The sequence below is a fragment of the Chionomys nivalis genome, chromosome 13, assembly GCF_950005125.1.
Source record: "Chionomys nivalis chromosome 13, mChiNiv1.1, whole genome shotgun sequence".
Classification (NCBI taxonomy): Eukaryota; Metazoa; Chordata; class Mammalia; order Rodentia; family Cricetidae; genus Chionomys; species Chionomys nivalis.
In genome coordinates, this window is record NC_080098.1 from 25450650 (window position 1) to 25478201 (window position 27552).

General features: G+C 41.7%; 1 protein-coding gene across 1 annotated transcript in view; it reads right to left on the reverse strand.

The window, feature by feature from the left end:
• Positions 1–22317, reverse strand: part of Itih2 (inter-alpha-trypsin inhibitor heavy chain 2) — a 39114-nt gene extending 16797 nt beyond the window's left edge. Inside the window, exons 1-11 of the mRNA XM_057788023.1 lie at positions 22234–22317; positions 20988–21062; positions 19509–19541; positions 17926–18095; positions 13690–13794; positions 9400–9562; positions 7156–7263; positions 6391–6519; positions 4876–4992; positions 2584–2752; positions 1673–1798 (exon numbers count right to left, since the gene is read on the reverse strand). Of these exons, the coding sequence (XP_057644006.1) occupies positions 1673–1798; positions 2584–2752; positions 4876–4992; positions 6391–6519; positions 7156–7263; positions 9400–9562; positions 13690–13794; positions 17926–18095; positions 19509–19541; positions 20988–21062; positions 22234–22317 (1279 nt within the window). The remainder of the gene's footprint in view (positions 1–1672; positions 1799–2583; positions 2753–4875; positions 4993–6390; positions 6520–7155; positions 7264–9399; positions 9563–13689; positions 13795–17925; positions 18096–19508; positions 19542–20987; positions 21063–22233) is intronic.
• Positions 22318–27552: the final 5235 nt, after the last annotated feature.

Genomic DNA, 27552 nt, shown 5'->3' on the forward strand with positions numbered 1-27552 from the left:
GGAGGTCAGAAGAGGGCACTAGATTACTTGGAACTGGAATTAGAGATGACTGTGAGACACCATATGGATGCTGGGACTCAAACCTAGGTCCTCTGCCAAAGCAAGTGCTCTTAACCACTGAGCCATCTCTCCAGCTCCTCAGAGATTTTTTTAAAGACAAAAATCAAAGTAAGTGGACACATGTAGGGTATCCTTATATGCTGTGCATGTATGTATATGTATGTACACACTATATGTATGTACACACGTATACAGATTTATGCATAAAGTAAAACAGGAATGTGTTAATGTCTCAGGATGCTAGTAGCTAGAGACTAACTCCAGCGCAGAAACTGAGGGATTAGGAGACAGGAGTAAGAAGCAGGCATAAAAAATAATATGTATTTCCTTGTATTCTTTATGATTTTATTCAAAACTTACATCTAAAAAGCTGCAAGATGTGAATGGAGAAAATAGCGACTCTACCACAAACACGCAACTGCTCAGGTTGGTCTCGGTACTAAAGAAATGATTGCTCTTCCTCCTCCTGAAATCCTGGCTGCCATTGTGATGGCTACCTCCCATACTTTCGTTTTCTCCAGCGGTACAGCACTGGTTAGACACCAACCTCGTGCACATGACAACTCATTCTTGCTCTGCCATCTAGCATTCATTGTTCCCAATACTTGTCAATATAAAGACAAACATAGAAATAACGGCCGGTCATACAAATAGGGAGATGTCGAAACCATTTGGTAGATAAGAAAAATGATTTATTTAAAGGTTGTCCAAGCCAGCAGTCATTTCTCCCATGACAGTCGGAAGAGATGTGGAGAACAATAGAGACCACATTCCTGTGGGAACTGAGATAAATACGGGCCATTCACCACTCCCATCTACCACCTTTCCAGACCTAATGTTGAGGAAATAAATGCATTTCCCAGCATGCACTAGCAGTTCTAGCAATATAGACTGGAGCTCAACCTTAGCTTTCTGAGCCTGTTCTGTGGGGGAGAAACAGAGGCATTCAGGAGCAATGCCGAGGGGTGGATTAGCACCTGACCATGTGTGGGTGACTTTACAGCCCCGAGGACTTTCTGTCAGGAATCTCTGGGCAAATTGACCCCCAGACACCCGCTTTCTGGTTGGTAACTCTGCTATGATGGTGTCCTTTTCTGTTTTTGCACATTTCTTTATAATTATTTCCTTTGAATTTCATTTTTATTTTTATCTTGATGCCTTTTATCATTCATTAGCTCTTATTATGCAAAGGCAAATATTCTCATGTAAAGTTTTAAAAAGATTGTTCCTGGGTGCTTCTGGGATACTTTCTTGCAGAAGCCAGAGTTTAAAATGTTTTAGAAGTGTATATATGGCCGGGCCGTGGTGGCGCACGCCTTTAATCCCAGCACTCGGGAGGCAGAGGCAGGCGGATCTCTGTGAGTTCGAGTCCAGCCTGGTCTACAAGAGCTAGTTCCAGGACAGGAACCAAAAGCTACAGAGAAACCTTGTCTCGAAAATCAAAAAAAAAAAAAAAAAAAAAAGAAATGTATATATATACACACACACACACACACACACACACACATATATATATATATACATGCCATCACAGTTTGCACATTAACCAAATAACATTCTTAAGAAGCAACAGTGAAAACATTTGTCAATAGAAAGTTGAAGCAATACTTGCCCACTGTTGGATCTCCATCGGAAACCAAAACAATCAGAGAGACTGAGTCGGGGTTCAACAATCCCAAGTTACTGGCTTCATTCAAAATGAAAATTGCTCGCAGGAGTGCCTCATTGATATTTGTGCCTGTTAAAGTAACATAACACAGACCAAACACACACACACACACACCGCAACTTGGATTTAGGTTCATCTTTCTATGAACTACTTATGCATAATTTGCTCAATATTAAATTCATTTGATTGCTTTCCAAGTGACGAATTTCTCTATGCCCATCAAGATCTCACAATGCAGTAAATTATTTATTAAAACTATTCCTTTAGAGATGAATAAGCCCCTTCAGGCATCTGTCTGTCATCTAATAAAGCAACAAACTTAGGAATCTAAATGACCTTACCAAAATGCTCTGGAAGGTACTTACATTTTACAAATACATACATACATTACATTACATAGTTAATGAAGACGCCTAGAATGACTTCATAGTTAGCAAAGAAGCCTAGAATTACTTGCTAAACATTTTTTTTGGTAAAATGACAGACTGTTTAAAGACATGTCTGAGCTATATTTTGTGCTCTTCCTTCTCCACGAGCAATATTTTTTTAAATCAGTAAATGTGTTATTTAGTGCAGACTACCACAGACTGGGCAAATACCAGTTTGATGGAGAATAACAATTTTTGGTTGTTGTTGTTGGAGGCAAGGTTTTACTGTGTACTCCAAGATCAAGACTGGCCTTGAGCTAACTAACTGGCCTTGGACACTGAAATTACAATTCTTCTACATTAGTCTCTTAAGTACTAAGATTGTAAGATCTATCACAGCACTCAGCAGGGACTATGATTCTCAAGTGAATCTAGACTAGAACCTTCTGGAAGTTTCCCTGTAGACTTTAGACCAAACTCACTCACCTCCACTAGGCTGGATTTTCTCAATGTATCTCTTGGCATCTGCAATTTGTGTTTTAGATGCTGAGACTAAGTCATTTCTCCAGGTTCGAACATTATGGTTGAAGTCAACCACAGAGAATTGGTCTTCGGTTCTTAGGTCATCCAGTATGGTCTTCATCGCCTCTACAGTCTAGTTAAAAGAGGACCAAGAGAAGCCTCATAACATTCACCTCAATCTGAAGGAAACACCAGGAGTTCCCTCACAGGCCTCGCTCACCTTCAAGTACTGACTCAAGCTCAACTTACGAAAGAAACCTTTTGTCAGTCACTGCTGGCATCAGTCACATGTACTATTGGGCTTTGGGTATTCCAATCGCCTGTCTTCTTAAATACCCCGGTTTGATTACTTTAAGATAAGCAACACGAATTTACGTATTTTCTTGGACTGCCTGGCACAGAGTAGGCACTGCACAGATAGTTTTTCAGTGAAGGAAGAGCAGAAGGAACAAAGGAACAGGCAACAAGCATTTGCTTTAGAATAATGATGTTTAACTGAAGGTAACTGTTTTTTCAAGAAATAGAGGACAACATATGAAGTCACTGTGTGTGCGTGCGTGTGTATTTGTACATGTGTATGTGTATGCGTGCATGTGGAGGTCAGACGTGAACCTTGGGTATCATTCCTTAGATGCCATCTACTGTGGTTTTTGAGACAGGGTCTTTCACTGGCCTCCCTTTTGCTGATTGTGCTGAGGTGATTGGCCTGTGAGACTCAAGAACCTGTCCATTTCTGCCTCCCCAGTGCTGGGATTATAAACACATGCTACCAGGCTTGATTTTTTTCACATGTATGTTGGGAATCAAACTCAGCTCATCATAGGTATGTGGCAGAGATGTCAGCAATTATCCTATCCCTTTAACCCTGGTGTAATTTTTAACTGTCACAACTTGCATGGACATTGTCTATTGAGATCAAGTGGACAGAGGTCAAAGGTGCTGCTCAATGTTATGAAATACGCAGGACAGCCTCCCACAGAGAAGAAGAACCATACCAGCTATCATCAGCACATTCCTGGAGGATCTATAGTGCAGTGCAAGCTCAGGTGGGCCAGGATCATTCAAGACACCAACTTCTTTTGGGTTGTTACCGAGTAGTAATTACTTAAGGTAATAATCACTTAAGGTGATCAAAATGGCTTCCAATGAAGGAATAGTTAGTTGATTGTTCAAATTATTTGACTTAATGGGCAAATTAAAAAATTACCTCCGGGCAGTGGTGGCACACACCTTTGATCCCAGCACTCAGGAGCCTGAAGCAGATGGATCTCTGAGTTTGAGGCCAACCTGGTCTACATAGCAAGTTCCAGGGCAGTGAGGGACTTTGATACCCTGTCTCAAAATCCACCCCCCAGCTCCCAAACACAAAACAAATAAACAAAAACTTCATTTGTTGTTTAGATTTGCTTCTATCCTATTTATCATGAATAAGCTTACACTGATTTCTTAACTAGAAGACATGAGGCAGGATCATTACCCCAAGGAATTATAATTAAGTAAAAATGATAGACTAAAGTCTGGGGAGATGGCTCTGTGTATAAAGAGCTTACGGTGATAGTATAAAGACTTGGGTTTGGATCACTAACACCCATGTGAGAACCAGATGTGGTGGTGTGCACGCATAACCTCAGCACCGAGGGAGCGAAGATAGGCAGAGCTTCAGGAACTTGCTGGCTGGCCAATCTATCGTACTGTGAGAAGAGACTGTTTCCAAAGGTAAAGTGGGGAGTGATGGAGGGAGATAGCAAAAGTTCATCTCTAGTCTTCATGTGCCCTACCTACATAGACACAGACACTCAAATGCCATAACGCGAGCATGCGTGTGCACTCACACACGCACAATAGGCATGTGTGGATTTTAAAAGTTACTTGTGACTAATGGCAATATAGCAAACCCAAACACCATACTGAGGCATGACTAGAGCGAGAAGACATTAGGTTAATATGAGACTTTTCAAACAGTGAATTAAAAAACAGCAGGAGAGGGGAAAGGAAGTAGGAAACATGGAGGTGAAAAGTTTCTTTTGCTTTTGTTTTTAACAAAGAAGCATTGATTTTGGTATAAGCCCAGGGGACATGTAATAACCTCACAAAATTGGAAAGGACTGGCACCCTCAGTCGTGAGTATCAGTGAGCACAGTTTCTGAGTTTTAGCCCAAAGCAGGGAGTCAGAGGGAACATCCAATTACTGCATTATCTAAGGAGAGTTACAGAAGGTGAGAATCTCACCTACCACCATAAGCAAAAAGTTCTTACCTGTTTCATCTTTATTCCCCACATGGAACCACTAACATCAATCACAAAAAGGATGTTTTTGGGAATTGGGTCCAGGTTCTCAGGCGCAAAGAAGTGCACAAAGTATCCATTAAACACCTGAAAAACAAAGCATATGTATGAGTCAGATGATGGCCAGTGTTTGGATAGTAGGAAGTGGGGCATGGAGACTGCAGAAAAGAGGTGGGGCTACAGAAGGAAGAAGGTGTTCCCAAAGATGAAAATAAGAGCAGAGGTAGAAACGTGGCTTGTGGCCATATTTCCCTTCTGATGTCTCTTGCTCCTTTGTTCTGGGGGTCTAAGCCCTTCTCGGGGCTGCTTTCCCGCCCCACTGTTTCATTCTGTCCCGTTCCACTTCACCCGTCTTTATCTCAAGCCTCTGTCCAGGCACTCTGCTAAGCAATGGTAAATCAGGGCAGTCTCTGCCCTCATAGGTCCCAACCAGTGAGGATGCAGACAGCTAACAAGTGTTCCCAGAACAGCATGCTAAGTGTTATGGTTAGGAAGGAAGTCTCCAAAGAAATAGCAACCATGCTGGGCCCTGAGAGATAAGTTTAACACAGTCTACCGTTGATGCAATTAGATTGATGCAATTTTGAGTGATCCAAGGAGAGAGTCTCAAAGGAATTGTCTGCATTTGGTTGGCCTGTGGCCATATCCATGTATGTGGGGTTGTTTTAATTAACTGTTGTTGGAAGATCCGGCCCACTATGGGCATCACTATTCCCTTGTCAGGGGGATTCTGATTTTTACAGGAGTAGAGACATTTAGCTCAGCTCAAGCAAGCAAGCGAGTGAGCATGTGCACACCATTTATCTCTGCTCTTAACTAAAGATGTGACGTGAGTAGCAGCTCTAACTTCTTGCCATTGTGACTTTCCTGTTATGAAGGACTATATAACTTTGTAAGCTGAATAGAAATAGACCCCTTTCTCCCCTAACTTTTTTTTTGGGGTCAGGGCATTTTTATCAGAGTAGCAAAAACAAAACTAGGACAGCATGCCACCATCCTCAGACATTTTAATGTAGGCTCTGGAGGTTGAAATCAGGGCTTCATGCTTGCATGGCAAATACTTTACCAACTAATCAATCTCTATAGATTCTTTTATTCGTTTTTTTATGGCATGAAAGATAATTCTTTTTCTTTTTTCCTTTTTTTTTTTTTTTTTTTTTTTTTGGTTTTTTGAGACAGGGTTTCTCTGTGGCTTTGGAGCCTGTCCTGGAACTAGCTCTGTAGACCAGGCTGGTCTCGAACTCACAGAGATCCACCTGCCTCTGCCTCCCAAGTGCTGGGATTAAAGGCGTGCGCCACCATCGCCCGGCGAAAAATAATTCTTAAATGCACATCGGAAAAACATCATTCTAGTCTCTTCTCTTTATCCTGAACACTTTTCTTGACAACTAGAAGTGACTTAACAAGCCGAGGAGTTTGTTCAACTGCAATGCGATTGGTGGCCTCAGTTGGATAGTTCCGGATAGTTGGATAGCTGGCACTCACCTCCAGCTCCCCGGTCTTCTCTTCTCTGCTGACATCATACAGCACCACCAGCTCTCCATCCACTGCGGTCTCGGTGCAATTGGGGCATTTTCTTTGTTGTGCTACTGTGGGCTTGAAGGAGATATGTGCCTGCAAAGAATGGTGACCTCAGAAGTTGATCTTTGCTCCCAGTTTCTGACAGCTGAGGACTTGGCAGTTGCCTCTTGTCACGCACACAGGAGAGGAGCATGCTGACTGCATCCGCTGGCCTAATACTTTGGGAAGTGTCAGCGCTAGAGTGGAGTGGAGCAGTCAACAAACTGCGGTGCTGTTTGTCACATGCCAGGCCTTTAAAAAAGATTCAGAGATTCTGCTCCCCACCAAAACCATGGAAGGAATGGCTCCCAGCTCTGGAAAGGGTCTGTGTAAGTTCTTAGAGGATACTGACCTTTTCATAGTTGTGTGTTATTGGCCATCAAGGCAAGAATAATTAAAATGAATTTTTTTTGAGTTATGAAAATTCTCTATGTGAAAGTTGAATCTAACTACTGGTCAAGTAGATGACTTGGGAAATAGGAGGTTCCAAAATGGTCAAAATGAAATTACATAACTGGAAGTGTTGCTTTATTTTTTTATATTTATTTTATATTTATATTTAATAGGAAAGAAACTCTAGTCTTTGACCTCGGCTCAGGTCACTCTTTTTTGTTTCACTGCCCAGAGCACAGGAGATAAAGTGCCCGGACCTAGTGCCCACTCAACTGACAACAGGCAATGATTGGGTACCTTCTGGTGTCCTTTGGATATGACTGGAACACCTTGGAAATGGCCTTCAAAAGTGTCAGGAACATGGAGATATCTCATCCCTTGTGGTTCAACAATCCACACGTTCACCTAAAAGGGGAGAGGGAATGACAGAATTAAAAGTCTTTAGAGATCTTTAAAGCAGGAAGTAAAGTTACTGTTGAGCTCTCTGATGCTTTTTCTCATCTCCCAGTTTCTGCAGCATGGTTCCGTGGCCATTCTGGAGAGTTCCTGGATACGACCTATCTTGCCGCAGCAGCTATCTCCTTGCTAGCTCTCAATACCTTTCTACAGCCTCATTTCTCTAGGATTTATTTTCTGCGATCGTGGTTTGGATGCATGACTTAGCTTCTTTTCCTATGGCTGTGATAAAATACGGACAAGAACATCTTAAGGGAGCCTAGATTTGTGTTTGCTCACAGTTCAAGGCCCAGACCATCATGGTGGGCCCAGACCATAATGGGCAGCAGGAGCATGGTGAAGCAGATCCCATTACACCCAATCAGGAGACAGACAGGGATGAATGCAAGCTGTTTCTCTTTAATCCAGTTCCATTTAACATCGTCCAGCATCCCCTGCTCAGAAAATGTCCCCACCCACAATTAAGATATGTCTTTCCAGTCAGTTAACATAATCAAGATAACCCTCAGCAGGCATATCCAGAGACCCTTCTCCCATGTGATTCTAGATTCTGTCAAGTTGGCAATTAACACTGCCTATCAGGACATGGCTTTAAAAGGCCTCCCAACGGTTCACATGCTGGAAACATGGTCACTGGTTTGGCACTAGCTGAAGTGGGTGGGTCTCAGGCTGGAGATGGCTCAGTGGGTTAAGTGCTTTCCCAGACAAGCGTGAGAATCTAAATTCTAGTCCCCATTACTCATGTCCAATCTGGGTATGTCAGCATGCACTTATAAACTCAGCACCAGGAGATGGAGATGGGAGGGGCCTGGAGGCTGCTGGTCAGGCAATGAGATTCAGGTTCAGGAAAAGATCATGCCTCGAAAAAAAAAAAGTGGAAAATAGTAGAAGATCCCTGAAGCTAACCTCTGAGCTCTGCATGCACACTCACAGGAGAGTGCACACATGAACACACCCATACATCCCCTACACACACAAACAAGAGATTGGGCCTTTGGCAAGATAACTGGGTCTCACCCAGAAGGGATGAATGATGGAATTGTGGTGTGAGTTAGTTCTCAAGACAGGAAATTGATATAAACAGAGGTCATATATTTTCCCTCTTCTGTATAGAGCTGTCTGCCTGTTTCATCACCACATTAGAAGCCATCCAGGAACCTCTCTCTAGGATGCTAGCACTAAGGGATTTAAAAAAAAAATTATTTTATTTTATGTGCATGAGTGTTTCGTGTGTGTGTGTGTGTGTATGTGTGTGTGTGTGTGTAATAGAACAATAAGAAAAACAGTCTATTATTCCACTTTTAGGTATGCTAAAACTCTTAGACTGGTTACTTTATAGGCAAAGCCGTTTATTTGGCTTATGGTTCTAGTGGCTGCAAGACTCAAATCTCAAATGGTGCACCTTTTACAGATGACAACGTAGAAGCTCACGATGCCTTCACCCTGAAGCTTTGTGAGTTGAGTGGTGGTTCCCTGAAGGGTGCATTACTCAAGCCCTGGAATCTGAATTTGAGCTTATTGGAAACACGTCTTCAGGGATGTGACTAAGTTAAGGATCTTGAGGGTATGTCATCCTTGACTACTCGGCTCTTCATCCAGCAAGGGGAAGGTGGAAGGAGACTTGAGATTCTTAGAGTAGGAGCAAATTGAATTAGAGTCGAAGGGCCACAGACCAAGGACTGCCAGCACCTGCCAGATACCAGCAGCAAGAAAAATTTAATTCTAAGCTGAGAGTGTACTCTACATTCTCAGCTTAGAATTAAAATTTCACAAGGATTAATTCATCCTCACAGTCTGGGGACAATTCATATGCACTCTTTGGATGCTTGTACGACCATGACAACAAATGTCTGTTGTTTTAGGTTACACTGATAATTTGTTACAACAACCAACACACTGATGAGCACACAAGGAAAGCTCGGGTTGGAACCTGTAGAGAAGCGGTGTGGTTGACTCAAAGCCCAAATCTTTTTAGTATACTGCATTGCCTTTCAGAGCTAAGGCCATCAAACACCACCAATGGTAGCGGCAACAAAAATAAAGCAAAGATACACACTATTGCTGACTGTATAAACTCAGGCTCACCTCCAAGTGTTTGGCCAGCCTTCCTGGCTGCAGATGAATCTTGTGCTCATAGGACCCCAGCTTCCTCCACTTCACTTCCTGGTAATGAAGTTCAAATTGCACCTTTGCTCCAGGGGGAATGTTTACTTCCGTGTTAAAGTTCTCCATATCGAGATTTCTGCTCCTAGACGTGGGAAACCCCAACACAAGCGACCATACACATGAAGGGGTTGCAAGGTACAAAACTTAGGCAGAGTTCACATCTTTATCCCGGTTGATCACACCTGCTCAGTTGTTTGTGAGCTTGGTCCATCAGAGAAAAGGACAAGTTGGAGATAAATTTAATGAAACCAAGAATACATATGGCCTATGTATTTGTTCTCATTGATTTGAGTGTCATTGGTCAAAGGCCAATTGATGGGTACGGTTTCTGGTACAGAGGTTATGTGAACTGAAATCATCACCCTCAACTTTCAGATGATACGTGAGGCTCATTGAGGTAAGGAACCTACTCAGGGTGCCCCGCAAACTAGCCAGTTGTCTAGTCTATCCTAAAACACAGCTTAGGTGTCTCCAATGGTGGTGCTTATTCTCTATATTTCATTCTGAGACTTACATTGAGTTGGTTTTATTTTGGGAGTTCTACAGAGGGACGAATGTCAGCATTTTATAAAGCTGAATCTGTGTTTCCAATGTAAGCCCTGTTTTGTTTTCTACTTAAACACTTTTGACTTTACTTATTATTATTTATTTATTTTACATTCTAATTGCAGTTTCCCCTCCCTCCTCTTCTCAAAGTCGCTCCTCCCACCACCCCTTTGCCCCCCCCCCATCCACTCCTATTTTGTTTCTATTCAGAAAAAAGCAGGCCTCTCGTGGGTATCAGGCATGGCATATCAAATTGTAGTAAGACTAAACACCTCCCCATGCATTAAGACTGGGCAAGGCAACCCAGTATGATGAATAGGGTCCCCAAAGTGAATAAAAGAATCAGAGAATACTCTTGCTCCCACTGTTTGGAGACCCACAAGAAGATCATGCTACTCAACTGTAGCATATATGCCTAGATCAGTCCCATGCAGGCTCCCTGGTTGTTGGTTCAGTCTCTGTGAGTTCCTATAAGCCCAGGTTAGGTGATTCTGTGGGTTTTCTTGAGATGTAAATCACTCTCAAGTCTAGTATGACTCCTTCTGATGGGCTTGCTTAGAGTTTTAAAGAGGAAGTAGGAAGATTTTACAGTGAGGTTGAATCCAGCATCAAGACTAGCGACGAATGGTGTATGTGTGTATTTCTGTGTGTGTATGATTTTTCATCTCTCTCTCTCTCTCTCTCTCTCTCTCTCTCTCTCTCTCTCTCTCTCTCTCTCTCTCTTTCCTTCTTTCTTTCTGAGACAAGGTCTCACTATGTAGCCCTGCCTAACTTAGAAGTCACTATGTAGACCAGGATGGTCTTGAACTCATAGAAATCCACCTGCCTCTGCCTGTAGAGTTCTGGGATTAAAGATGCATGGCTCCACACCTCGGTGGATGGCTTTTAAAATTAAATATTAACTAGTGGAGGTAAGACTGTGCATAATTAGCCAATTTGGGGTCCGGGAAGTAGTATGGGATAGTCAGTAGTGGAAGAAAAAGCTGAATATGCCTGTTACAAACTTTCTAGGTAGAACACACCGAAAGAAGTCATGTTATACAAGAAGCAGATGTTAAGTTCCAGGTCTCCCGATATTTATCTAGTACCCAGAAAAGATGCTGTTCCAAAGCCATCTGTGGAATGAACAAGTGAATGGCGTCTGAGTGATAATGACCGTGGAAGGAAAGCTGGGTCCATGGTGGTGCACAACTGTGATCCCAGAGCTTAGAAGGTTGAGACAGGAGGAGTTTGAGTTTGAGGCTAAGCTGGGTTACACACGTAGAACTGGCTTTAAGAAAACAATGTAAGAAAGATGGCGCAAAGATTAGCGAAGGCTCAAGGATGATTGACACACAGCGGCACTAGAGATAACCCCTCTGGTTGTTTTTTTTTTCTCTCGCTGTCCTACACATGGCTGAATTCTGTGTATCTGGTTGGGCTCAGCTGAGCTATTAGTCTCCCCTGAGCATTTTATGGATCTCTCCACAGAAGGGCACACTAGCTAGTCAGATCCCCTTGGGTTGATTTAGCACTCTCCCACTATAGCCACTTGGTGGCCACTGCTTCCTGTCTGGGTGCTGTGTTACTGCCAGTGCTTGTCTTTATGCTGCCTCTCATAGAACTGGGTGCAGAGTTGACATCAACTGAATTTTGCTAATGAAAAAGAGCTACATGAATGAAACGAAGGGCACTTCTACTACAGGTAAGCTTTGTGATAGAGAAGAGGAGGCAAAGAGGAAGAAACATGGCGGGACTTAGCAGAAGATGAGGTTTGTGGTATGAGGAGTAAATGAAGAGATCTTTGAAGTTTTGGGTTGAAAAGTTTGCTTGCTTTTATTTATAAATTTACACATTTTTCATGTATGTATGTATCTAAGTATGTACGTATATTCATATGTATGAAGGTAAATGTGTTTGTGTGTACCAAGTATATTCTCAGGTGTGTGTTTTAAAATTTTTTTAAAAAGTGATGTGCGTGTGTATGTCTGGTGGGGATGGATATGGATACACACACACACACACACACACACACACACACACATATATATATATATATATATATATATATATATATATATATATATACATACACACTCGGACCTACAGATGCCTGATGCCTGTTGTAGCCAGAAGAGGGCATCATATCCCCTAGAGATGGAGTTACAGGGAATCAGGGAATTGTGAGCCACTCAACGTGAATGTTGAGAATCAAACTAAGGTCTCTAGAAGACCGGCAAGTGCTCCTAACCTCTGATTCATCCTCCAGCCCTTCAGGTATTGTTCCTTAGTAAAGCCATCCACTCACCAGGTAAGGTCTTTCATTGACTTAGATCTTAGCAATTGGGATAGGGTGGCTGGCTAGCGAGCCACTGGAGTCTACCTGCCTCTGCCTCCCTTGCACTGAGATTGCAAGTGTGTGTCATCCCTTTGTCTTTTTTATAGAGGTTCCAGGGGATTGAACTCATGTTTTTGTGTTTGTAAGGCAAGAACTTTACTAACTGTGCTATTTCCTCTGATCTCAAAGGTGGGTCACATATAAGATACAAAAGAGAAACACAACAGAATTTATGTTTTGTGATTAAATGCTTTAAATGCCATAGCCCATAAAAATAAAGCAGAATAAATCATTAAAAATTAGTTCCAACGCTTTACTTTGGATATGTTCTAGTTTATATGTGGGTTTTTTTTTTTTTTTTTTTGGTTTTTCGAGACAGGGTTTCTCTGTGGTTTTGGAGCCTGTCCTGGAACTAGCTCCTGTAGACCAGGCTGGTCTCGAACTCATAGAGATCCGCCTGCCTCTGCCTCCCGAGTGCTGGGATTAAAGGCGTGCGCCACCACCGCCCGGCTATGTGTTAGTGTTTTACCTCTATGTGAGTCTGCATACCATGAGTGTATAGTGCCTGTACAGACCAGAAGAGAGAGTTGGATCCCCTAGACCTAGAGGGATTTTTTATTTTTAAATGTTTTTTATTGAGCTCTACATTTTTCTCTGCTCCTCTCCCTGCCGCTTCCTTCCCCTTCAACCCTCTCCCAAGGTCCCCATGCTCCTAATTTACTCAGGAGATCTTGTCTTTTTCTACTTCCCATGTAGATTAGATCCATGTATGTCTCTTAGAGTCCTCATTTTTTAGACCTGGAGTTTTTAATGCTTATGGGTGGTCATGTGGGTGCTGAGACTCAAACCTGGGTTCTCTGGAAGAGCATCCAGTGTTTTTAACCCTAGGCCCCTGTTTATATTTTTTAACAACATCACTAGTAAAGTATTTTGATAGTTCACATCTCTGCACTTTTGGGGGGTATAAGGTGTTTATTTAAAGACGATCCATTTATTTACAAGTCATATAAAAACATATATAAATAACCTGGTCAACAAGAGCTAGTTCCAGGACAGGCAACAAAAACTACAGAGAAACCCTGTCTCAAAATCCAAATATATATAAACAATCTATGCAAATATATATATATATATATATATATATATATATATATATATATAAACAATCTATGCAAAACTTCCAAACTCCATTGATAGAAAAGAGGTTTTTATGGAAACAGACACTGAGACATTAAATTCTATAATCACACTAGGAGTTGGCCATTTTCCTAGGTTCCGAGGCACTTTGGAGCCTGGTGTGCCCTGGGAGGAATGGGACAGGAGGAAAGCAGATACTTAGCCCTTACCTTACCCATCCGGCCGTCTTGCCTTTTGCTCTTGCCTGTGAATAAAGAGCTCGGCCCACAGTTTTCTCCCTGATGGTGCTCGTAAATGTCATGCCATTCACGGTCCTAGAACAGACGGATGTCAACAGTGGGCCACATTAGTAGTCTTAGGGAAGCTAACAATGAACAAGCCATCAGTTAGACTTCACGAACCAGGGCAACGATCATTTTGAACTTGCAGGAAACAAGAAGAGTGACCTTGGATAACATATAGACAGAGCTCTGACTGATTTGAGAGAAGTTGAATTGGGTTCCAGTCCCCCAGATTTCTCTGGTGTGCTACTATGTGTTTAAACTTTTCCGTATTCAAATCAAGGCACAGGGGTGTGGATGTGCCCATTGAATGTGGCAGGTGCTGGGAGTGGTGGCTGAATTTTCATTTCTTGTCAAACCATTCTTTGGAGAGTTAAAAATTAAACATAGTCTGGTTCAAAATAATGAAGGTGTCCCACCAAAACTGGTAAATTGAATTCTTGCTCCTGGTGAAGTGGTTTTAGAAAGTGGGGACTTTAGTAAGTAATTAGGTCATGAGAGAGGAGCCCTCACAAATAGGATGAGTGTCTTACAAAAGAAGTCTAAGCTCTCTTTGTCCTACCCACCATGTGAAGGCAGATACAAGAAAAATATTGAGGAATCAGAAAGTGAGATTTCACCAGACACTGAATCTTGATCTTGGATTTTCCAACCTCCTGAACTACAAAATAGTATATTTTTTTGTTGTTCACATCCACCCAGCCTTCAGTACTTAGTTTTGGCAGCACCAACCAATTACGACAGGGTGTGAGGTCGTCCTGGAAGGATAGAAAAGAAGGTGGAAAGATGGAAGAGAGCCCAGGTGAATCCCCCTAAAAGTTTCTGTTTATCTCCCTTGGGGATTCCTTGCTTTCTTTTTTCCTTTTTTTTTCTTTTTTGATTTTCGAGACAGGGTTTCTCCGTAGCTTTTTTTGGTTCCTGTCCTGGAACTAGCTCTTGTAGACCAGGTTGGCCTCGAACTCACAGAGATCTGCCTGCCTCTGCTTCCCGAGTGCTGAGATTAAAGGCGTGCGCCACCACCGCCCGGCTCCTTGCTTTCTTTTTGTATCTTTGACTCTATCCATCTTATTAAGTTGGCTTATACTCAAATTCTCACCAAGTAATGGCATTTGGAGGAATAGAATTCTATAATTTTAGCTTAATGGTCCTTAAATGGGATCGTCTCCCTGAAGAAAACATTTAGAAGTAGGTGGAGAAGTTTCTGGTGGCCATGGTGACTGGCAAGTGCCACTGGCGCTTACGGAAAATCACCAGAATGCTAGATATGCCATAACAGAGGGGGACGACATCTCTGAAGAGCTTTTCTTTCCAAGTGCTAATAAGTATACAGGTTGAAGAAACATTTCAAGGCTTTATCTTTCAAGTGACAGAAATTAGACACAAGGAGACAAGTGACTTACTCAAGCTCGTCAGACAGGAATGAAAACCAAGTCCAGTGTCCAGACTCAGTGTTGAACAAGTCTCAGAGACACAGTCATCTTCCCCAAAGATATATCTATTTATGTATATAGTGTTCTGCCTGCCTGTATGCCTGCATAGCAGAAGAGGGCACCAGATCTCATTACAGATGGTTGTGAGTCACCATGTGGTTGCTGGGAATTGAACTCAATCTCTGGAAGAGTAGTTAGTGCTCTTAATCTCTGAGCTGTCTCTCTCCAGCTCTGCATTTGGGATCTTGATTAAAGGTAGAAAAGAATTTTGACTGATCCTAAGGTTTAAATAAGCCATTCTTTCTTATACAGTCTATAAATTAAACCCAAGTAATGGCAAACCAAAATAAATGCACTTTTCATGGTATTGTCTTTTGTTACCTTAAGAAGGCTAAGAAAGAAAATGAATGGATTAAAACTGAGCCCAAACACCTAGAATAAGCCCTAATTTTGTGGTTTATTGAAATAGTTTAAAATGTCATTTATATACATGGTGCCACGCAGCGGCACTATAGAAAACTTACTCTTCACTTTTACTTTCTAGGAAGAACTAACTGAAATTGTTCTAGAAGCCAGGCATGGTAGCACATGCCATTAATGCCAGCACTAGGAAACAGAGATGGGTGAGGGTAGGACGAGATTTATAGAGATACTCTATCAAAAAAAATGTAAAACTTAAAGGTAATTTAAAAGATGCTAGTCTGCATATTACTTTTTCACATATTTAATTTTTTCCACTCTAGAAAATATAGTTAACACAGGAAGTATTGAGATGTCTCAGTGGGTGAAAGCACTAAGTCTGATGACCTGAGTTTGATTCCCAGAACGCACATAGTAGAAAAGAGCTGACTTCCACAAGTTGTCCTCTGACACACATGAATTTGCGGAGGCATGGACATGTGCACACACACACACACTCATATAGACATGTGCATGAACACACTCATACACACACAAACACACACTCACAGACATGTATGCACACACTCATTCACACTCACACACTCACATAGACATGAGTGCACATACACTCTCTCACATACACACACATGAACGCACACAGTGAATAATAGATAAAATTTAAAAATTCAAAAAAGGATATATAGTTGACATGAATCTACAGGTTGTTGTTTTGTTTTTTTGAGATAGGGTTTTCCTTTGTAGCAGCCCTGGCTGTCCTGAAACTCACTCTGTAGATCAGGCTGGCCTTGAACTCACAGAAATCTGCTTGCCTCTGCCTCTGGGATTGAAGGCAAATCTATAGTTCTTATCAACTCAAAAACTTGCTAGTCAAAGCACTTGAAAACCTACCCCCCCCTTTATTTTATTTTTACAATGGAAAACCAAAGAAACACACCCTTTATTTTATTCATTGACAAATACCATTGACTGTCTAGGTGTATGAAAGAAAAAAAGCAAACAAGAAGTAATCCAACCTAAGGTCTTAATAAAGAAAAAAATTCTGAGGTTGTATGCAGAGCAATGTACAGTGTTCCAGGCGGTCTACGAGAGACATTGACTAACGAGAACACTGTGGGGATGGCCACATGGGTTTCCAGGTGACTGACAACCATTCCAAACACCCACAGGAACATTATTTAGTTTAACATGCAAATGCTCCAAATGGATAGTAGACTTAGCTATGAATAGTAGCAGAGTAGTTAACTTCTTTTATTATGAAAAGATTTTAAATTATAAAAATACCAAGAGAATAGTATGAGGCCACCATGAAATCATCACTAGCATTCATTATGAATATCAGGCTAATCTTAGTTCATCCTTACTCACTTGCTTCCCACCTCAATTATGTGGAAGCCAATCTCAGATGTCATATTATTTCACCCATAATCACTTCAATATTCACTTTGTAGTAGAGCTTTAAAGCTTCTATGTGAGTAACAGGGTCATTGGGTAGAAAATGGAAACATTTTAAATGAAGCGTAAGAAATAATTCTAACAGAGCTGTCAACCATTGAGTTGATTGAACCGGGAAGCAGTGGGTTTATGATTAAAAGTCAAATCTTGCTTTTATAACCCGCTCGTTAGAGATGTCATAGAGAAGTCCAAACGCTGGATATGAGCCTGGGTTTAATTGCTGGTTCTCAACTCCTTCCTCCCAAAGAAATGTGTGGCACACAGCACTGTCCTATTACAAATACACTCAAGTGGCTTCCTGTAAGATTTCTCTCTCAAGGGAATCACATACGAATATAAGTAGAAAGTGGCTACCATAGGGAGAGCCTTACATCTGCTTCAGTATGTGCTAGAGGGGCCTGAGGATGGCACTGTCACTAAAGGGCTTGCTGCACAAATATGAGTTCTGTTCACTGCACCTACATAAAGACGGGGCATGGTGACACACGCTTGTCATCCCAGTACTGGTGATACAAAAACCCGTGGGTTCCTGGAGCTCACTGATCAGTTAGGTTAGCCTACTTGGTGAGTTCCAGGCCAGTGAGGAATCTTGCATCAAATAAAAGAACAGTGCTGGAGGCAAGGCTCCCAAGGTTGGCCTCTGCCCACCACATATGAACATGCATGTGCAACTCCATACACACACATACCACATACACACATGAAGGCAACCCATCCCATAATGCCCCAAAGTTGGGCCATAGCTCTGAGTGTAAGAATCACCAGAGCCGTGCACTCCCAAGGTCCATTACAGCAGAAGAGCTTTTGATGCCAAGACAGAGAAGGATCTGATCCCTGGTTCTACATAGGTTTTACTCACATGGTGAAGTTGGAGATAAAGGCTCCTTTGGGGATCTGAACATCGAACACGACATTTTGGGACTGTGGGGAATTATTCACCAGTTTGCTCTGGATCATAGTGGTGGCCATCCGAGAGGTAATAGTGGATTGGACTTTGTAGCTATAAAGAGTTACTTGATCAACATCGTCCTGAAATTAGCAAGAACATATAACTGTAGTAACAAAACCTCACATGAAATGCACATATATGTGATCTTCTGAGTGCTCTATTTTACTTGTTATGAACAATTCTAGGGTAGTAGATAAATGCACAGTTCAGGCATCATTAAGCAATCTTCTGACTCATTGAAATACCCACAGAAAGAGACAAGCCATTGTTGTGATGTGTCTCCTCCTGTCTCTTCTTTCCCTACCTCTCCGTATCTTTTCCCCTCCTTTGGTCCTTTCACACTTCTTTCCCTTATTTCTACCACCTTAGAGTCTGAGTAGAAAATGGATGTGGGAAGAAAGATGGACAGAAAGAACTCAGGAAATAATTTCTAAGGCAGAGCCGCAGTTAGGAAGAGGAGGTGGGGCTCTGACTGTGTCTTCAGTGTGAAATGCAAGCAGGGGTGCTGTTGCGTGAGTTATACGCGCACCCCCCAAGCTCCACATTGCCTGGTGTTTCCTTCAGTCTCATCCATTTCTATTACACCTTCTGCCCATGCTTCTTTACCTGTATCGAAACAAGCTATGGGAACACTGAGGCTGCACACAGTGAACACAATTGTCCTGCACTGGGCATTTTGATTTAATTGTTTGTTTAATAATACCTTGGACCTCTTTTTCCCTTCTTTATGGTGAAAGTAGCCCCAGCCTAAGTAAACAAAACAAAACAAAACAAAACAGTGGTGATCACAGGCCAGGTATAAACAACATTTCCTTTAGGATGTTCCTGAGAGCGGCAAGCTCCGTCAAACCTGCTAGATTTTGCTCTTTCTTCCCCCCAAGATTTGCCTACATCACTATTAGGTCTTATCCCTCAGATTTTGTTTTCCAAGATTGATGATTTCAACTTGTTAACCCCCAGCCTACTTCAAGCTAAGATAAAATCCAGGCTGACTTATTTACCCTTCCCCTGTTTCATGGGGAAGCTCTCGGTTCAGAAAAGGAAGCCACCACAAACCGCTTCCTTTGGGTGTTCTCTTGTGACAGAAAGGGCCACCCTGGACCTTACAGGAACTTGAGCCATGCTGCCTGAGAGTGGTTTCCATAGCCACTCTTTGACTTGCCATGGCTATCAGACATCATAGTTTTAAATCAAAGGTATGAAGTCAAGATTAAATACATATTGTTGGGCGAAAGCTATCTCATTAGTAAAACATGATTAGACGGGAAAGCCATTTCAGCCCTCAGTTCTGCCTCCCGGTCTGCAAGCCCTGCACTCGTCAGAGCCGAGCTTCAGAGGTACTTCCAAACAGAGTTAGGCAAGGCAAAGGTTCAAAAGTCAGGTCAATACTTCCAGGGACGGAGACAAAGGAGACACCTAGATTGATTTCCAGGTAATGACTAACAGAAAAATCACTCACATACCAATCCATGACATAACAGAAGCCAACTTACCGTCTTCTCCCCTGACTCTTCAGGAAGGCTTCTCTGTGGGAGGAAGTCAGAGAGACAATCATTCTTCAGCCACTTGAGGTTTACTACCTCAAGGCCAAATCCCATGCTCTCAGTCAGAGAATTATGTTCCTTCTATATTGTAGTATAAGCCATTCACTGGCATCAAGATGTAAATATGTAGTATGGAAAATAATTTTCCCACCTGTGAGCTTCTCTGAGCCACAGTCTCAGCCATTTTTTTTGGGATATATGTTGCTCTATGAGGGTCAGGTCAAAGCTTTGGAAGAACTTTCTCCATGAGCTTTTCTGACCCTCCAGTTAGCTTCCTTTACTGTTTTCATAGCATGATACACTTGCCATTCAGAGCACTTACCTTGCTCATAACGATCAGCCCTATGTGTGGAAGTGGTTAAGATCTATCTGCCTCTTCCCTTTAGACTAAGCTACATGGGAGCAGTGACTTCAAAGTGTTTCCTACACTGTTAGCCCTGGAACCACACACAGTGATACCTTGAAGATTCTATGCCTTCAATTACCACCTGTGTTAGAAGACTAGCCACATGGGTACAGGTCTCATGAGCACAGACAAAGGGCCCCCCTTACCTTTGAAAGGTAAGCAGTTTAAGGGTTATGGGTAAACTAATGTCTGAGGCTTAGAAAGTAAGTCAGTTGCTATATATGAGCTAATTTGGGGTGGGCTGATATTTTAGCGGGTGCTATGTGACACAGATCAAGGATCGCCTTTTGAGGTTTTTGTTTATTTGTCTTTGAGACTCTCTGTAGAGTTTACCATGCAGCTCAAGCTGGCCTCAACTTTGTAGCAACCCTTTTGCCCCAGCCTCCAGAGCATTGTAATTATGTGACCTACAATACCCAACTCTTTTAGAGTTTTGATACAGGGTTTAACAACTAAATTTTCTCTCCCCATGCTAGATAAAAACCCTGACACAGGTCCTGCCTATTGGGTTTTTAATATTATTGATCTATAAAAAGTTGGACTTTAGAAAGTCAAACATTCATACCCAGACAAAACCAGTCACTTCTCGGTTTAGTGTTATTTCCGTAAATACCTCCTTTCTCAGTGTATGGGCTCTTGGTGGGAGAAGCCAAACCTTTGCTGGCATGGCAGAGCACCCCCTCCCCACGAATTAGGAGATTTCCTGTGTCTCCTTGGCAGTTTCCAGGATATGGCCTCAAGCCTGTCTAGTTCTCTGGACCAAAGTGCTCTCCCTTTGACTAAATGGCCAGAGGAAAGAGGATGTGTGGCTTTACTGTGTGTTCTTTATAGGTAGAAACTTCTGGAAAACAATGTGAAAGTCTCTTTGTACCTTAGCTTGACAATATTCCACAAGAGTGCAACAATATTGGCCTATTCTTTGTTAGAAAAACACCCAAATTATTGATAAAACAGAGTCATCTTTGATCTCTTCTCCCATCATGATCTCTTTCACTTATTTTTGCCATTTGAGTTTACTATACCTGATATCTTCCGTTCTCTTGCACAAATGGAAATTTGCCTGAGGCCAGTTTCACAAGATCATCATATTCTGCGAACTTAAAAACAGTTGAACATGTTCATATCTTAAAAAAAAATCATCTACAGGAAAAGAGGCAGCCTACACTCATGACATTACTTTATATTCTTTCCTCTGTCATTGGACTGTCTTATTTTTAATACAATAATTTCTTCAATATGTACATTTCCTAGTTAGGTCTCAGAAATAAGTAAACGGAAATGAACTATGTCAAATTTGTTGGGTGTAAGAATTCAATTTTGAGCAGGCCTGAAAAAGGCAGGACAGACAACATGATCTAATGATAAAAGATGCCTGCTTGGATGGAGTAAGGGGATGTCAATCATGTGATACTGGACAGATGCAGGTATGAGAAGAAGGCTTCCTAGAAATTACTGAAAAAGCACAAACGTATCTGGGTGTTTAGCTTCAATCTGAGATTTCTAACATGCTCTTGTGGTTTTCAGAGTGTTGGAAAATATGAGAGTTTCTAAGCAGAGTGATTTTCTCCTCCTGAAAACACACTATTTTTTTTCTCTGATATTTTTGTGTGCAGTTCACTCCCTGGTATTTTCTAGAATAATTCTGTAGTAATACATTTTTATCCGCCAGCACAAAAGTAGCTGATACTGTGTGATATTTAGAATGACTCAGTTCAAGATCTCTCCTACACTGGGGTGGCAGAAGGTCTCAAGAGGAGACCTGAAACCCCTGGGCGTCGTTCCTGCATTTTTCCAGTTGTGTTGCCACCTTCTTTTATCAGAATGTTTAAAATGTCCTTATTACAAAAATAACTGCTTAGGTATAAAAGGCAACGATGCTTTGAGAATGGCTGAGTAAAAGAGTAACAACAGTCTTTCTATATAACAATACCAGTAATGACTAAGTAGTACTAGTTCATGTGCTGTGTTTATGTACATCTCCTAATCCTTTGGAATAAATCTGTTGTTACACACATTTTTATATAAAAAGTGAGCAACTATGCTCCATTTATGCGGCACCAGGATATCTGACCACTGAATTTGACTTAAATTTCAGGCAAAAACCTGATAATGTCTTAAAAGGTAACTACATCTCATAATTATAGTCTGATGAGTGCTCCCCTCAGTTTATGTTCTACACAGAACACATTCACTGAATATAAACAGCATTCAGCTTTTTGCAACCCATTTGTAAAGGCCAATAGCTAGGAGTCCCACAGAAATACTTACTTCAGAGTACCCGTTTGTGGGGATTTCGAAGGCTTGTTCCTCCAGAAGAAATAGCCAGATGAGAAGGCCTGCGAGTCGCTGCATTTTGCTGGACAGCTGTGCCAAGCTCTCCAGAGCAGATGGTCTGGGGAGAAGTCCCCCTCCCCTGAATCAAAATCACAGCAACTTGATTCTGTCTGCTTTAAAAAGAAGAAAAAAGAAGAAAGCGCTCTAACTTTGCTCAAATTCAGGACAAATATTTGCTCTGGAGCTGAAACTTGAGCTGTGGGGGTGGAAGGTACAGTGGGGGTTATTTAAACACCAAAGCCAGGAGCAATCCCTGGGCTGCAGGAATGAGCCAGGGTCAGGCCCTGGGTTAGATGGCTGCGCACCCCTCCCTTGATTTTAATTTATCTTAAAAATCAGACAGACCTGAAGATAATTATCAGCCTCTTTAAAGGCCCAAGTAAGGAACTGCACTAAGGAATAAACCCAGAAAGAAGAGCTAAACTGACAATGTCTTGAGATAAAATTATTCCATTTAAATGAGAGCAGGAAGTCTGGAGAGATGGTTTGGAGGTTAAGAGCACTTGCTGTTCTTGCAGAGAACCCAGGTTTGATTCCCAGCACACACATGGTGGCGCATATACATACATGCAAGCAAAATACTCAGACACCTAAAATAAATAAGCCTGAAAAAAAAAAAACAAAAAAACAACAAAAGAGAGCAAGAGGCATTTAGAAAAAGCAAGAGAAGAAATATAGCTATTTTCTGGGATGAGAATTCACGATTCCCGTTTCCTCCCTCTCATTTTGATAACTGAGTACTCGCTACACATGATGATTCGGGGAAGGATGCCGGGGTATCCTTCTTCAGGGAATACGCTCATCAACTGAAGTGTTCCCTCCTGCCCCTCACCTCTGTTGGCATAGTGGTCCCATCATTCTGGTGAGACATGCAATAAAAATGCCTACCTACTATGAATTATAAAATTGTGACTGTGCTATTACAACACCAATACAAATTTCTGGGAAATGATTTAGAGAAAATTGTGTGAAAAATCTACGACTTTGAAAGATAAACAACAAGCATATGGCAAATAAAAGAGAAGTGCTAAGCAAATAGCTAAGACAGTTAATGAATTAGTTCATATACTGTAAGCATTAGTGGAGGCTTTATTGTGTGTATTGAGTACCAAATACATAAAAGAAAGCATGGGGGGCTGGAGAGATGGCTCAGCGGTTAAGATCACTGGCTGCTCTTCCAAAGGTCCTGAGTTCAATTCCCTGCAATGACAGGGTTGCTCACAGCCATCTGTAATGAGATCTGGTGCCCTCTTCTGGCTTGTAGGTATACACACAGGCAGAACGCTATATACATAATAAATAAATGAATCTTTTTTTTAAAAAAGCAAACATGTGAATTGTTCTGGAGTCGCTCATTGCAATAGTGGAGGAGGATGGAAAGCACACTAGAATGAGGGACAAACTAGAAGGCCAAGTGCAATGCAAAGATGGGATCTACTGACTGGAGGAGAGCAGACCCTCCACAGAGAAGGTGAGGCTTTATCAGCTGGGTCTACAAAGATGGGAGTGATTGCTCCTGGCTCACTGGGGACAAATAACCAAGACATCATGGTGACTAGAGTATTGTCCATGTGGTGGGCTTATACCTTTTTCTTTGCAATAGTAGTTACCAGTCTGTCTTCCTAGGTCATACCTGCTTTACCACTTGCTCGCTGTGGAAGAAGCAGCATCTCCCATTGCTGAATTGTGTCCTTTGCAAATTCACATGGCTTCACACCTACTGTAGATGTGTTTAGAGTAAAGAAGCAATTACAATTAAACGATGTCAGAAGAGTGAGTACCCCGATCCAGTAGGAGTAGTGTCATTATAAGTCTCCCTCTAAAGATTCAACAAGAAAGCAGCCATGCACAGATCAAGAAGGTACCCTCATGGAAAGCAATTGAATGGTACCTTGATCTCCGATATCCATCCTTCAGAACTTTAAGAAGTAAATTTTTATTATTTGATCTGCTCAACTCATAGTATTTTTAAATTATAATAGCTTGAGCTGGGACACTAACCTCCTCTATATCATAGACTTTTGGAGCACTAAATATAACCATGTGTTTAGAATACTTGGCACTGGGGTTGGAGAAGGGCTCACTCAGTGGCTAAGAGCACTTGGGCCTCTTTCAGAGGACTCGAGTTGATTCCTAGCATTCGCAGCAAGCTACTCACAACCAGTTTCAGTGGGATCCAACCCCTTCGATCTCTGTGGACATCTGCACACTCTTTCATATATATCTGTCCCACACATAATCAAAGCTAATAAGAGTGAATAAATAAAAAATCCTAGCCAGGTGGTGGTGGCGCACGCCTTTAATCCCAGCACTCGGGAGGCAGAGGCAGGCGGATCTCTGTGAGTTCGAGGCCAGCCTGGTCTACAAGAGCTAGTTCCAGGACAGGAACCAAAAAGCTACGGAGAAACCCTGTCTCAAAAAAAAAAATCTTGACAAATGCTAAACGCTCAATAAGTAACATTTACAAATTATGTTTCTACAAAGGAATGCAGATTTTGGTGTAAAAACATTTGGACAAAAAAAAATTTGGACATACAGAAATAAGGCTTAGTAATTATTATCTCTCCTTATCCATAAAACTTCTTCTCTGTTCTAGATTAATGACAGTAAACTTTAGCTCAGTGCCTGGCAGTCTTTTCCTGCACATTGTACAGAAAAAATAAAGACTTGTTCAATTTATTTTTTATCTTAGATTATTTTGTTATATTGCTACCCTTCTTTCTTTTTTGTTTCTTCTACACAGGTAAACCACTCATAGACACTTCATATCTCTCTGATTTTGCACATTGGTGAGCATATGACATTATTTCCTCATTATAGAACAGGGAGATCCGTACACTGAGGACACTTTATGTGTCGTTCACCAAACAGAATTTTATTTTCCTTGTTCCAAAATACAGACTCTTGGATACAGATTATAATTAAGCAATTCTTGCTCTGAGGAGAATTATCATCCAGGGGAAGCTGTCCTTTGTAGGGTCAAGAACTCCAGGTCTATGGTGGTGTCTGGTAGCTCCCTGACCATTTAAAACCCGACTCCCATGAAATATGAGTGACATTTATCTCTATTTCTCTAATTAGTTTTCTCTTAAGCCCTGGAAGTTACACAACAGTGTATCTGCTGGGAAACTCAAGTCCAGTGGGAGAGAGAACATTCCCTCCCCTGTCTAGAATGGGCCAGGTGAGCTCACATCCAGTCCTCATGGGAAAGACATTCTCCACTGAGAAAATGATTTGGGCCAAGTCGGGCCCAATGGCACAGTGCCCATAAACAATTATGATTTTTCAATATTCTAGTCCCTCTCATTCATCACCTCATCTTCACTGACTATGAATTGATATTCAGAATTATCTCAGAAGAAACCAAATTTGGGGCAGTCTGGGTCCCTTTTCCCTTTTCCTGCTACCAACTTGTCTCCAAATGCCAAAGTCTCCAGGAAAAACAGCCTGTTTGTTCTCTCTTTATGTTTGGAAGTGTCTCGATTCTAACCAGGAAGGGCATGTGTGTTTAGGTCACTGGGTCCTGAACCTGTGACCCTTCCCCTCGCCGTCCAGGCACAGGCAGTGATCATGCAGTGAACTGAAGCTACCCACTATTGCAAGTGTTCATGATTTACAAGACAAAAATCAATATTATAAAGACCATGAGAATATTCACTTTCATGTGTATGAAAATCAGCAGTAAATTCACAAGAAAAAATCACATTATTTCATGACATTTGAATGAAGTAATAATTGAGCGAGTACTCATTGAGAGTTCTGAGAAATATCAGAGAGAAACTTAACAGAGAAATAAGAGAACTAACAGATGTCACTACTCAAATGGACCTAGTAGAAATCTATGGAACATTTCATTTCAACAATCAGCCACCATACGTCAATTACAGCAGGCTTAGGCATTCTTCCTGGGGTGTCTGGATGTTTCTGGAAAGGTAGGGAGCATATCCAGAAGCTGGATCATCCTAAGACCTGGTATCAGTATCAATCTGCTGGTCAAGAGCACCTTTCTGTGTTATATCAGGTAGGTCTCTCTCCAAGGTGTAAAAAGTGTAAGGAGTATACTTGGATGTTTGGGGCATGGGAATGGTAGAGTTCATTTGAGTGGATCCTCTAAAAGGTGATGAAGTGCGACTCAAAGTGATTGTCATTTGGCCAGAGCCAATAGAGAAGGACCAGAATGAAGGGCACAGTACAGTGGTGGCAGCAGGTCTGAATACGCAGTCTGGTTCCAGGTCCTCATTACCCATCGCATGGGCAGCCTGCCTTTCTGATTCACTAGTACCTTCATGCTGGGGCAAGGTGTACAGGAAAAAGCCCAGAGGCCTCAACCCTACACAAAGAACTATAGGCAACCAATGAAAGCTGGGAGGAAAGAGTGGGAGAGGTAGCTGTCCCTAGGGAAGAGCAGCCCTGGAAATATATGTAAAAATAACATTATATTAATGAGCAAGACATGTGCATATATGCATGCAATAACAATTAATGAAGAAAGAGGCCATGCATTTGAAGAAAAGAGGAGGGAGCTATATGGGAGGGTTTGGAGGGAAAAAAAGAGAAGGAGAAAGAAAGTTATAATTATACTATAATCTCAAAATAAAAATAAGTAAAATCAAAAGCTGAAGGGGAACTATTTGAGGAGGAAGGAAAGAGACTAGTGAATGGGGGCAGAGAGTGATGGGGTAAATATAAGTAATGTATAAGGCTATGAATATATGAAATATATGAAATGTTACAAAGGAAAGAGTACCGGTAGAGAGCAGTGTTGGAAGTCTGCAAGAAGGAATGAATTGTGGTTTGTGAAAATCTTAACAAAATGCACTTTTAAAACTGTATTTTGGCAGGGCAGTGGTGGTGCACACCTTTAATCCCCAGCACTCAGGGAGGCAGAGGCGGGCGGATCTCTCTGAGTTCAAGGCCAGCCTGGTTTACAGAGTGAGTTCCAGGACAACCAGAGATACACAGAGAAACCCTGTCTCGAAAAACCAAAACAAAAATCTGAGTTCAAATCTCAGAGCCCACAGAAAAAGCATGAGACAGCTACAGGCTCCTGCAATCCCAGTACTGGGGAGGCAGAGACAGGCAGATCCTTGAAATGCATCGTCCAGCTAGCTTAGCCAACTCAATGACCTTTAACTTCACAGAAAGATTGTCTCAAAAGTAAATAACTAGAGAATAATAAAGGAGGGATTGATCTTGGGCACCATGTACACACTGTGTTTGAAACATACAGGGCAGAATGAAGAAAGATAAGAG